We start from the raw sequence: 14376 nt of genomic DNA on the forward strand, positions 1-14376 counted from the left end.
TATCGTCTCCCATAAAAGTCAGGTACCCTTCAATAGGAGTTAACCAGCATACACTGGATGATTTCTTATTCAGGGTTAACACTGGAACAGACAAGGAACTCGCTCTGTCTGAGCGACGGGCAGAGAGACGCCGTTCCATCGAATGCATTAAAAACAAGAGATCATCAATAGGTTCCCCAAAGCTAACGATTTCCCCAATCCGTAGTATTTCCCCTGTAATTGGGGATAGTGAGGCATCACTAAATATCAGTATCCCACTACTTTTGCAAGAAAATACTCCCCCACTAGTTGTAGTCAATGATCTGACTATAAATGATTCATCTTTGAATTGTAGTTTGATTCCATTAGCCAGTCAAATTGAGAAGCTAGAAAGGGAGTTAGGGGAAATCAAAGTGGCAATTAAAGATCCTTCTAAACCTGAATTAGAGCACCATCCCTCCATACAACCTTTAAATACCACTGCTCAGAATGGTATAAAAACCATGACCTTGCCTAAACCAAAACCCCGCAAAATATTACCCATTAACACTGCAGCGATAAATAGTAAAAATAACGCCAAGAAGATACAGGAAGGAGTAATCTCAGATAAATCAGGAAATGGCCTGCTAACACATCCGGCCAGAAATGCCCCCAAACCCACTGATCAGGAAAAACCCGTTAAGACATTCCCAGTTAAGAAGCTCAGAGTAGAGCTGCCCCCGGAAGCGGCGCCATATGTTGCAGTCCTGACCGGGGTGACAGCACTAGTGGATGGATGTGGAGAAGACCAACGTGGGGTAAAAAAATAAAGTTATACACTGGCTGAGGCAGAATTGCCCACTTCCACCACAGATAAATGGGGCAATACTTAATGTCAGACGTCTAGCCTGGTTGGGGAAAAGAACCAAGGATTTGTCGGGTGACATTGTCATCATAAATTTCCAAGATGATAGAGTTGTAAGGTACATTGTAAATGGGTTTCCACAAAACCTAGGTAACGCTATCACTATACGTGATCTAACTTACTTCTACCCAAGAGGAATAGTCGCCCCGATACCCAACCTCAGGCCTTTGGGTTACCAACAGAACAATTATGTAACCCCCTCATTCTGCCACCAGAACCTGGGTTTTGGGCATTCTACTCCGAGGCAGGATGGCTATTTTAGATCCATCTCTCACCATCAGCAGAACAACCATGCAAACCCCTCACTCTGCCCCCGGAATCTTGGCTTTGGGCTCCCCACCCAGAGGCAGGATGATTACCTTAGACCTTTTTCGCACCATCAAGGTGATTACCACTGGCCCACTTTTAACTGGCACTCTCTCGAGAACGGAGATCTTCTACCACTCTTGCCTTGGCCGACCTCCACTGGCTGCCTATACACCAGAGGATCTGTTTCAAATCCTTATGTATTGTCTTCAGGGCAGTTCATGGGCTAGGCCCCGACCACTCCAAAATAAATTTAACTGGTATGAGCCTACCCGGTCTCTTCGATCCTCATCTTTAAACCTTATCAGCATTCCTAGGATCAAGAAAGCCACCTGTGGGGGAAGAGCCTTCAGTATAGCTGCAGCTCATTTATGGAACAACCTCCCTATTGACATCAGAAAAACAAACGAACTGATGGCCTTTCGGAAAAAGGTTAAAACATGGCTCTTCCCAAAAATCTAACTGAATAGCACCTTGACCACTGTCCTCTTCTGTTCTACAGGTTTCTCAGCTATATGTACTTAGCGCCAGGATGCCCGTAGGGTTGCAGAGTGCTCTACAAATACCATAAATAAATAATAAATAAATAAACCACTTTGCAGCATTAGCGGGCATGGAGGGTGTCGACTGACTATCTAGGAGATATGCCAGATAATGATGTCGCTGAAAAGGGCCCCTGCACAACTGTTAAGTCAACCACAACTTGTAACGTTTATGTTTCCCCCCCCAAAGAATACTTGTCCCCAAAAATCAGTGCCTGTTTGTGTGACCATAGACAAGGGGCAACTAATGTATGCACAAGTCACAGGCAGGGGAGACATAAGGGGAAAGGTGGCCAATGAGGCAGTTAGAATTGTGTCTTGGAACATCGCTGGTTTGGCCGCCAAAATTAATAACAAAGAATGGCGCCAGTATATACACAAATTCCCCATAATCTGCTTACAGGAAACCTGGGCAGTTGATAACCACTCATTACATTTACAAGGGTATAAATGTTTCTCTATTCCAGCAAGGAAATCTAGATCAGGCAGGGCTATGGGTGGGCTATCAGTATATGTGGACCTGAATCTCCCTGGTACATGGTCAACTACAAATTGTAATTCTCAAGATATCCAGGAGGTGCGGCTCAAGGGTAAAGGACTTAACTTGACAATACTAAATGTGTATAATAACGTGGCGGGTGGGGGATGTAACGTACTGATACGGGAGCTGGAGCATAGACTGCGCCAAGTCCCTACCTGTAAAGCCAAAACTTACGCCCTAAATAGACTAATTGTGTGGGATTTTAACTGTCACCTCTGCCCAGCCCATCTCCCAATAGACGTGACATGGTCGTGATGCCCAGAGGACAATGGAGCCCACTTTGAGCATACTGCAGAAGGCGGTGCCTTAACAAAATTTCTATTGAACCAGGATCTGGTTCACACCCTGGACATGGTGCATATGTCAAAGGACGAGACCGTGCCGCCTACCTTCAAGGGTAGAGGATGCTCATCGTATATTGACTACATTATCGCCTCAAGGGCCTTTATAAACAGAATCTCTAGGGTTGGCATAGAATGGAACCGGTTTAGTGATCATAACCCTTTGGTGTTAGACATACTATACCATCCCGCCCCAATACGGGAAAAGCTTGTAGCGGTATCTGAGAGGCTTACTGACCAGGGTAGACGTCTAAGGTGGTCTAAGATCGATGGGGAAAGGTTTTATGAATCACTTATGGAGAAGGGGAAAAAAGCCATTAAGGCGTGTTTAGATGAGACAATTGAAGGGCGGCAGCTACTCATAGCACTTGAACATATTGCGCATTTGGTAGATGGGATGTTAAAGACTAGCGCCCCGCCAAAAGAGACTGTTAGTCAGCCGTGATGGTTCGACCGAGACTGCTCTAAAGCCCTGAGGGAGCTCAAAGCTAGTATTAAAGTAAAGCCTAGGGACGTTACTCGGGTTGTGTCCTGCAGGAAAAAATACAAAAGTGAGTTGAGCAGGAGGAAAAAGGCATTACAAGCAGAAGGTTTGGCGGACCTTAGAGAAGCGGGGGAAAAGAGAGACAGGACTGAATTTTGGAAAATAATCAATAGACCCACATTGCAGGATGACATGGCACCTACATTAGGAACAAACATCACGCCTGACACGTGGATTACTCACTATAGGGGTCTATATAATCATGAAATAGACACACAGTATGAAAAAGGGAAAACAGACCAATGTCAGCTCGTAGTTTTTTACTTAAAGGAAATCAAGGTTGGGATCGAGGGGCTATCAAAAAATAAAGCACCTGGCCCGGACGGAATCCCGCCTGATCTGTTCCTTAGTTCAGTGGAATTATGGGCCCCTATAATGACGAGAGTCATTAATACTGCAATCCGATGTGGCTTACCGCCCTCCTGGTCTACTGCCACCATCGTCCCTATTTTCAAAAAGGGTAATAGGGACGTCCCACAATGCTATCGCCCCATTTCCCTGATTGATGTATCGCCAAAATCCTGGGAAGGGGGATATTAAACCGGTTGTCTGAGTGGACAGAAGCAAATAACATCTCAGACGCACAGTATGGTTTTAGGATGGGTCGTTCTACGAGCGACCAATGCTTGAACCTCTATATGATAGCAGCCAAATACACTATGGCCAGTGATGAATCCCTTTATATGGGGTTCATGGATCTGGTAGCCGCCTTTGATCATGGTAACAGAGGTAAGCTCTGGAACATGATGACCAGTATGGGGATAGAGGTTGGCCTCATTAATATATTAAGGGAATTGCATAGTAATACCTCAGCGCAAGTCAGGTATAACATTGAGGGTGGATGCACTGAGTCCTTCCAATGTAAAAGTGGGGTCCGTCAAGGCTGCATCCTGGCGCCTTTTTTATTTTCCCTTTATATTAATAATCTTGAACAGCACCTCTTACAGTTGGGATCTGACTGTCCACGAGTAGGGTCGCGGCATGTTCCTGTGTTACTTTACGCAGATGACGCGGTCCTCCTCGGGCGCACACCAAAGAGTTTACAGATTTTAATTGATGGCTTTGTTTCTTTTATGGGCTCATTAGACCTTTCTGTTAATTTGGGCAAATCTTATGTTTTATCTGCTGGTAAAAAACCCTCCAACAAATGTACCTTCACAATAGGGTGTCATAAGATAGAGAAGGTTAAGTCATTCTCATATCTAGGCTTACTGTTTGATGGGTTATTAAAATGTAATGCCCTGATAGAGGATTGTTGCCGTAAAATGAATGCCGCCAATGGGGCAATAGCTGGTTATGGCCGAAGGCTGGGGAGGTGGTGCCCCGAATAGGTGATGATCCTATACAACTCAATATGTTGCTCTAAAGTTACTTATGGGGCAGAGGTGTGGGGCTTTGCAAACATTTGCCAACTGCAGCGGGAGGAGAACAAACATCTACGATCGGTCCTGAAAGCCCCACACAGCTTACCAGCCGCAATAGCACACAGGGAGTTAGGGATCCCCTACCTTGAAGATTCGATAAAGGTTAGGCCAATTCTAGCCTGGCTCAAAATCTGGATAAACCCAGAGGCGAGCCTAAGCAGGGAAATATTGAAGGACTGCTTGGGCAGAGATAAATGGTCGCGAATCCCGTGGCTCAGTTATGTAAAATCTGTACTGGTAACTCTGGGCCTAGGGAATCTTTTTATCGACCCGACAGCGATCATCCCCCAGCATAAGATAATTGTTAAAAAAGCGTTTTTTGCACACAAAGCCACACAGAGAACAGAACAAGAAAGGGCTAAAATCACGGTGTGCGCATATAACCTTGTCAAGACTACTGAAGGAATGGAACCTTACCTATATTTGCTACACAATGCACAGGAAAGGTTTTTAATGACCCGTTTTAGGCTCAATTTTTTATCATATTTATTGTGATCACCATTAGGGTATTCACTTACTATTGAGCAGAAGGGAACCTGCGGCTGCAACAATAGGTCTCCGCAGGATTCCCTTCATTTTGTATTGATATGTCCATTTTATTCTGAACCCAGGCGTAGATTCTTGGTAGACATTTTGAAAAAATCAAATATAAAATATGCTAATTAGATTCTCAATCCTTGTGCTCAGGGTTGTTTTGTAGCTTTATTTCAGGAGACGTCACAGCCAACACGTGTTTCGTCGGTTTGGGGAATGTAACCCCCGACTTTCTCAAGGCTGTTAAAAGAACAGGTAATGATGTTGTATTACATTACTGCTATTTAAACAGTTTTACAGAGTTTTTGTTAGCATCTTTTTGTGACTTCAAAAAAACTACAGTGATGGTGAGAAAATCCATTGAAACTTTTAGTGCATAGAGAAGGAAAATCACACAGTATTTACATTCTGTGGGAATTGTTAAATCATTAACAATTAAAGAAATATGAGCCCATTTAGTGACATGGAGAGACCGGTGCGAGTGTTTTTGGCATTATTATTATAGGGACAGCATGCAAGTGCTTTTAAAGATCTTTTTGAATGATATCTGTGTTTTGTGATGAAATATGGTGGGTTCATGCATATTTAAGAACCATGCATTTGGTACCTATTCTCCACTTTTCCAGAAGTTCTGTATGGAAAAATATTTAGGGGTAATGTGTCAAAACCGGTATGTTTCAGTTGACACTATATTTTGGATACTCTGTTTAATCCATATAGTAAAACCAGATGTTACTTACATATTTTGAGGTGATACTTCCAACCCTCAGTGGGGTTCTTGTGGGGATGAAGTAAATAAAGCGGAATCTTCTTCCCAGCGGTGACCAAGATGTTGGTTCAATCTCGATGGGCTATGAAGAATATGTCATATTTACTTGTCAGTAAATAGGGTCATGTTTACTAACCCTGATCATGTTATTATAAAAAGCCAGTTAGACCAGTATATGCACTCATAATTTCGTTTGTTTAATATTATGCAAAAGAAGTATTTACGACTTTTTCCGGGTTTAATGAAAAAAGGGGGGGGATGGGGTGTTCTCGTAGTTGCTAGTGCTCCCCGTATTATGCCCTCGTGTTATATCTTAATTATAGAGTTTGCCCTTCTATCTCACAGTGCTCCCCACATTGTCCCTGTGTTGTTCCCGTTAGTTAAAGAACATTACTGGCTAAGATAAACATTTGTGCCGATGATCGCCATATCCTCCGTCAATACTCGGAGTCTGCGTGCACTTAGTCTTATTAACGATCCATTTCCTTACCGTAATGTAGCGTTACGCGGTCGGGAGGTAATACGTCCCTTCTGCTTCGTATGTCTTGCAGTATGAGTCCGATTGTTTTGGCGGCATATATTTAAGCTGGAAACGATACCATTCGGTTAGCCTGTTTCACTTCCGGGTCGCCTCCAGTTGTAAGGCGTGGCTGTCCCTAGCTATCCTGTTTGCCATTCGAGCGGCCATATTGGACTACCCACGTTTGTATAGTGTGGGTGGCCCTTTGGCTAATTAAACTTATTTTGTGCCTCAAGGAATATTCGATTTTGTTCATTATACTCGTAAACGACTGCGTTTGCGTAAGTGGATTACTGTCATTAATAAAGGGAAAATTTTGTTTGTTGTTTTTTACGAACAATTAAAAAACATTCACCGCAATTGATTCCCTTAATGATATCAGATGTGTATATATGGTTCTTTCAGTCGTTGGTGAAAACCCATTTTTAGAGTGTGTGGGGGTTGCGAATTAGTGATGAAAAATTATATCCTATAGTGCTCCCCATTGTATGTGTGTTTTTTGTAGATCTCGTGTTTACTATGAAACCAATTTTTTGTCTGGGCCAGTTTCTATTCTATCGAATTTCTCCATCCCAAATGAGCTCAGAACATTATTTTGGCCATTAAATGGCCCATTTCAAGTGATCAATATACAGGCATACATTCAGTTTAAATCCTGCTCACATATAGTACTGAATATTTTTCACATATGTATAAGAATATTCTCACAAAACAGTCTGTCATCCGGTTTCTACAGAAATATGGTCTTATTGTGCTCATGTGCCTAAAAAGTAATGTAACTCATGATCCATGTTGAGGCCTAGTTCTACACTCTGAAGTGTCATTATCCAGGTGGCCTCTCTCCGTCGTAGAGCTAATTCTCTGTTTCCCCCTCTGGGGTGGACAGGTACATGTTCAATTCCAAAGTACTGGAAAGAATGACTTTGTGTTTGTGCCGGACAGATGGACATGTGTGCTGCCACTGGGTAGCGCATGTCCCCTTGTTTTACCTCCCTGATATGTTCATTTATTCTGTCCTTTAGTAGTCTCTTTGTACTTCCTATATATCTTTTGCCGCATTTGCAATATAGGGCATATACCACATATTTGCTACAACAGTTAATTGTGGTATAAATCTGATATTCCTTATTGTGTGGCCCCTTGAATCTCTTCATCTTTTTGTAAGCCCATTTACATGCCACACATACTCCACAGCTAAAGAAACCTGGGTCCGTCAACCAGGTCCTTTTTGTTGTCGTTGGAGGGTAACTCGGGCTTAATATACTTCTCAGTGTTGTCCCTTTCCTATAGGTAAGTGTTGCTCTGTCAGTAATGTGTTTACTCAGTGTATTGTCCTTGCTGAGTAAGTGCCAGTGTTTATTTAGACTCCTTCGTAGGACAGTAGCCCAGTTGTTGTAACCCGTCACCAGTCTGATCTTATCCTGTGTATTAGTTTGTTTTGGCTTCTCTTTTAAGGTGTCTATTCTGGCTAGTTTGTTTATTCTATTCTCTGCTGTCTGTAGTTCTTTCTGTTTGTATCCTCTATTGGTAAATCTTTTTATCACTCCCCTTTTCTGTGTTTCAAACTCTGCATCTATGCTGCAATTGCGGCGTGTTCTGACTAGTTCTCCATAAGGGATCGCCTTCTTCTGATGTTCTGGCACATGAGCACAATAAGACCATATTTCTGTAGAAACCGGATGACAGACTGTTTTGTGAGAATATTCTTATACATATGTGAAAAATATTCAGTACTATATGTGAGCAGGATTTAAACTGAATGTATGCCTGTATATTGATCACTTGAAATGGGCCATTTAATGGCCAAAACAATGTTCTGAGCTCATTTGGGATGGAGAAATTCGATAGAATAGAAACTGGCCCAGACAAAAAATTGGTTTCCTAGTAAACACGAGATCTACAAAAAACACACATACAATGGGGAGCACTATAGGATATAATTTTTCATCACTAATTCGCAACCCCCACACACTCTAAAAATGGGTTTTCACCAACGACTGAAAGAACCATATATACACATCTGATATCATTAAGGGAATCAATTGCGGTGAATGTTTTTTAATTGTTCGTAAAAAACAACAAACAAAATTTTCCCTTTATTAATGACAGTAATCCACTTACGCAAACGCAGTCGTTTACGAGTATAATGAACAAAATCGAATATTCCTTGAGGCACAAAATAAGTTTAATTAGCCAAAGGGCCACCCACACTATACAAACGTGGGTAGTCCAATATGGCCGCTCGAATGGCAAACAGGATAGCTAGGGACAGCCACGCCTTACAACTAGAGGCGACCCGGAAGTGAAACAGGCTAACCGAATGGTATCGTTTCCAGCTTAAATATATGCCGCCAAAACAATCGGACTCATACTGCAAGACATACGAAGCAGAAGGGACGTATTACCTCCCGACCGCGTAACGCTACATTACGGTAAGGAAATGGATCGTTAATAAGACTAAGTGCACGCAGACTCCGCGTATTGACGGAGGATGTGGCGATCATCGGCACAAATGTTTATCTTAGCCAGTAATGTTCTTTAACTAACGGGAACAACACAGGGACAATGTGGGGAGCACTGTGAGATAGAAGGGCAAACTCTATAATTAAGATATAACACGAGGGCATAATACGGGGAGCACTAGCAACTACGAGAACACCCCATCCCCCCCCTTTTTTCATTAAACCCGGAAAAAGTTGTAAATACTTCTTTTGCATAATATTAAACAAACGAAATTATGAGTGCATATACTGGTCTAACTGGCTTTTTATAATAACATGATCAGGGTTAGTAAACATGACCCTATTTACTGACAAGTAAATATGACATATTCTTCATAGCCCATCGAGATTGAACCAACATCTTGGTCACCGCTGGGAAGAAGATTCCGCTTTATTTACTTCATCCCCACAAGAACCCCACTGAGGGTTGGAAGTATCACCTCAAAATATGTAAGTAACATCTGGTTTTACTATATGGATTAAACAGAGTATCCAAAATATAGTATCAACTGAAACATACCGGTTTTGACACATTACCCCTAAATATTTTTCCATACAGAACTTCTGGAAAAGTGGAGAATAGGTACCAAATGCATGGTTCTTAAATATGCATGAACCCACCATATTTCATCACAAAACACAGATATCATTCACAAAGATCTTTAAAAGCACTTGCATGCTGTCCCTATAATAATAATGCCAAAAACACTCGCACCGGTCTCTCCATGTCACTAAATGGGCTCATATTTCTTTAATTGTTAATGATTTAACAATTCCCACAGAATGTAAATACTGTGTGATTTTCCTTCTCTATGCACTAAAAGTTTCAATGGATTTTCTCACCATCACTGTAGTTTTTTTGAAGTCACAAAAAGATGCTAACAAAAACTCTGTAAAACTGTTTAAATAGCAGTAATGTAATACAACATCATTACCTGTTCTTTTAACAGCCTTGAGAAAGTCGGGGGTTACATTCCCCAAACCGACGAAACACGTGTTGGCTGTGACGTCTCCTGAAATAAAGCTACAAAACAACCCTGAACACAAGGATTGAGAATCTAATTTCATTTGAACTGTATGGTGGAAACACATGTATATCATTGATTATAATTGACCAAACGTGTGCTAAGGAGTATCAAACAATTTTGTGGTTTTACCCAACTAGAAGAGGATAGTGGTTCTCGTCTCCTTATAGCACCGTAAGATTATTATAAGTGAGTACCCAAATCTTGGACAGGTGCACATCCCTCAGTGGCGCCAACACCTGGTAAAATTACCACTATTCAAGTAACCATACATAAAATATGCTAAAGAGGCTTTGATTTTTTTTACAACAGGCGTCGGACCCCCTTACATTGTGCTGCATTATTAATTTTATTAAAGTAGCTGTCCGACTAAGAGCAACTAGAGGGGGGGGGGGATTGTGAGAACTGTGAGAACTCTGATTGTTTTTAATGGATCTTAATGTTTTATTCATTTCACTGGGACTTTGCTGTTGCACTTACATCAGGTTACATGTTAATTTGATGGTTTTGTTTTTAAAAGAAATTAACTCAATGTATATTGAATGTTTGTACTTTTATGGTAAAGAATCCAAATGAAATGACTGATTCTGTCTTGGAGACAAAGCTAAAATCAAGCTTTCGGTTAGCCCTGTTAGCCCCAACCTCTTCAATAAATCTTGACCAGAAGAACGGGACTCTCCCGTAAAATCTCATCAATAGAGCTCGCAGCTTGAGAAAACTCTTTGGCAACGGTCTATCGTTTATCACTCCGCCTCCAAAACATGCTGTCTCCGCAGCAGCATTCCACCTTTTACAACTGCTGAAAGGGGTTCTTCCGGGGCTCAACTTCTCTAGGAAAACCACTCTAACCCTTGCCATGGTCTTGCTGAGCCTTAATTCTTTCAACACCTTATACACAGATCTCCTCAATGCAGCGCCCTCTAAACTCCAGAGAGTTCAAAATGATGCAGGCCTTCTCTTTTCATTTCAAATGACATGATCACATCACCTCAGTCCTCAAATCCCTTTTTTGGTTGTGAGCAAAAGAAAAATAGCTCTTCAAAAGTCCCTGCCCAGTACATAAGGCACTCCCATGGTTAATCACCAAGCACCCCCACAAACAGGTCACCTCTTATCTACTAACCAGCAGACTTGAGTCTGTCTACAGATGTTTCTCCACTACCCACCAGAGCAGTGCTTTAAATGGAAAAATAGAAGAGCAGGTACCATGTACCAGAGTACCTACTTGTTTCTGAGAAGTGTTGGTACTCTCCAATTAAAAGGTATTATGTCACTCTTGAGAAGTGCAGGTACTCCCCGCCTCAAAATAAAAGAGTGCTGGTTCTCAGTACCAGCTCATTTAAAGCACTGTACCAGAGTAGAAAAGGTTAGGTGGGCGAGCTTTTTATGAGCAATTTCATACCACTATATCCGAGACTTGGGAAGGATTTTGTCAGGTTGAGAAAATTCCTAATGACTCATCAATTTTCCCTTGCATTTGAATAAACCAATCCTATTCAAGGCCCTCCTCCTCTGTAGGTCTTCAGAGATCTGGGTGGTCAACTGGCTATAAGTGACATGCCTGTTTCACACGTGGGTTTCAGGGCTCTGATCTTTTTAAAGCTTACCACCTTCCAGGATATATTTGATGGGTGGTGTTTTCAGTCTGTCCCATTCCCATCCGATAGGTTAGCTGCTTCACCATCGCGAGGTTTTTCTGAGTCCTATCCTACCACCCACAGATCTTTATATGTGCTCACGCCCCCAAGAGCACTCGGGAGGCCACTGACATGTGGTTTGTAGAACTTTAAAAAAAGTTTCTTACATTAAAAATCTGAGGGTGCGGTTATCTTTGTAGCATGGGGTCATCTTAGAACCCTGCTTAATCACCTCTTCCTTCGCCCAAGGGATTAATTTATATGAGGATTACAGAGAAGCAGGGCACGATTCGGGGGTACACGCAGGAACACAGCATCCACCCACTATTTTCACAGGGTGGACACCGTCCGCCGTGCCAAGAAGTTAGATCCCACTGAAATATGCTAAACTCGTCCTGGTGTAAGACACCGGGACACGTTCAGCAGCGCCTGCACGCCGTCTGCTTTCCATTTCCAGCAGCAACGTGCAGGCAGTAAGAGGGCTTTTTTTTCACCTCTAGCCAGGCCAAAGTTAAGGGGCCATCAGGCCTCCTTGACTGGAGGCGGCCTGGAACCTCAAACTAATGAAAATGGCACAGGGGGAAACAGAGGCACACAGCTTGTTATCTCTTCACAGGTACTTGAGAGGCATGCTTTCGCCTTTGTTCTGTCCCTGTATATAAGTGCAGACATTGCAAGACTGTCAGATGGGGTGGTCTGTCCCAGTATTTACTAAAATAATTTAAATTGCACTATTTTATATCGCTACGTCCTAACATCATGTGCTGTGATGGCACACGTCATGATGTCACTTGCATAGTGTCTAACTTGGTAAGCGTCCCCTCGCCCCCTTCTTTTTATAGGACTTGTGCCCTGCAGAGAAGCATCAAAATATTCAAGTAACATTGCACCCGCCCTGCCTCCCTCACCACGTGTTCCCTCTCATGTTCAACTCTGCCCTCCGGGAGCACTTCTCCATTGAAGAGCCCTCCTTCCTGGGTAAGCTTTGCCCCGCCTTTCACATGGAAACACTGATTGGACGCAGAGTGCACCAAGGCACAAAGAGACACAAACACCCCCGGCCGTGCTCGGATGCTCTTACCCCTTCCATGATGCTGCCATCGATCTCTAGCATGTACTCGGCCATGCCTTCTGCTGCGGCGGCGGCCCTGGGCGGAGTGAAGTTCGGACTGCGGCCGGTGACAGCTGTTGACGCCGCCGGTGAGGGTAGCTGACGCCGGTGTCCTGCAAATGAAAGGCGTGGGGAGTGAGTAATGGGACCGGCCCTGGATAGAGAGCGAACGGCGCGGTGCATAAAATGCCGTCCCCGGCGTCTCCACCCTCCGCCTCTAGCTGCCCAGCACCTGGCCGAGACTCTCCGAGAGCAGCACCGGCGAAACAGGACCAAAGAAAGCAGCCGGAGACCGGAAGCGCGCATGCGCACAACGGAAGCGGGCCCTGCAGCTTAGGGAACGCCAGGCCCGTGGCAGAGTACAAGCCAGGGACAAAAGCACGCTGGTAGCAGGCCCGGTACACGCTGGTGGCTTGCAGAACAACGTCTCACAGAAAACCACGAACAACATGCTAAACTCGGCAGCCTTCAAGCAGGCCACGGGTTTATTTTTACTGCTCTATTTAAATGGACCACGCATGCACAATTTAAAGCAAGGCGACACTTTTTATCACTTGCATTATAATTTTGACAAGCACTTCTGGCATAAATGTCAGCTTTTAGGAGCTAGCAAGAGTGAGTTTGAGAGAGAAAAAGCGTGGGAAATTAATATGCACGTGACCTTGAATTGAGTTGGAGGACTTTTTACGCGGGTGGCTTAAATACATAATTTCATTCTTAAGAAATTCCGATAAATCACGACTTTTTTTTCTAACGCCTTTTCGCATATGAAGTCTTTAGTGGGGGCAAAATGAGTCCTTCACTCAACAATATATTTGGCATTTTTGCCACAAAACCAAAAACGGCACAGTAAATGCAACGAAAATAGTATCAGATGTAGCACTTCCCTTTCAATGAACACTAAAATATAAAACTGCAGGTGGAGTCAGGCGTTTTAAGAGGGTGATTTAATTAAGGTCAATAGAAAACGAACACTTTTTTTGTGAGGGTGAAATAGGTTTGAAAAGCGGGTGACTCCTTCAAGTCTGAGGAATAATTTGTTTGTCGAGTAAGTGAAAAATAAAAAGTGATGTTGAAGGTATGAGAGCTACACTGAACTCCATAAAGTATAAACAGTCATCAATTCCTGTGAAAAGTAAATAAAGACTATTGAACACTGTTAAGACACAAACACTCCTTTCTCTTAAACATGTATGATTCAATCATCCAAACAACTGACGTTAGCCTTTCAAAACTGATAGCAAACAAAGTCACATAATCTCATTATTCAGTGTTTGCCAAAAACCCCAGAGAAAAAATACAGTTACATACAATATTATGCTTCTAGCTCTAACACGCAAAATCACTGGAATTTGCGAGTTAGGGTTCCAATTCACAGAGTAAACGTCATAATTTGCGACGTTCACATTCTTGTTGTTGCAGTTTTTTAGGTCTCGCCTACGCAGCGCGCATGCGCTCCATAGGAAGGCCTTTAGCCATTGCTCTGCTCATTTTCAAGCACACACTCTTGTAGCGGCATCCACCTTGCGGGAGCGAGCAGCGGCGTTCCACAAGCACAAGTGCAGTGCTTGAAAATGAGCAGACTGCTCTCTCGCTCCGCCTTCTCAGTCTTCTTTTTGTTTGCGCTTCTTGTTTACTTCACCTTTCAGTCAGCCATAGAAACTTGCCAGCGTAGATCATACCTTGCGCCTCGAGGCC

The 14376-nt window shown here is 43.0% G+C and overlaps 1 protein-coding gene across 2 annotated transcripts in view; it reads right to left on the minus strand.

Moving 5' to 3' along the window:
- RTCA (RNA 3'-terminal phosphate cyclase) overlaps nt 1-12999 on the minus strand; it is a 197134-nt gene extending 184135 nt beyond the window's left edge. The window contains exons 1-2 of one of the 2 annotated variants that reach the window (XM_086954470.1): nt 12911-12988; nt 12649-12791 (exon numbers count right to left, since the gene is read on the minus strand). In XM_086954470.1, coding sequence (XP_086810596.1) covers nt 12649-12693 — 45 coding nt within the window. In that variant the 5' untranslated portion in view covers nt 12694-12791; nt 12911-12988. Of the gene's footprint in view, nt 1-12648 lie in introns of both variants that reach the window. The other variant, XM_086954464.1, reaches the window with a different exon arrangement.
- Between the last annotated feature and the right edge of the window lie 1377 nt (nt 13000-14376).

Source organism: Lissotriton vulgaris, chromosome 1_1, assembly GCF_964263255.1.
Source record: "Lissotriton vulgaris chromosome 1_1, aLisVul1.2, whole genome shotgun sequence".
NCBI classification, from domain to species: Eukaryota; Metazoa; Chordata; class Amphibia; order Caudata; family Salamandridae; genus Lissotriton; species Lissotriton vulgaris.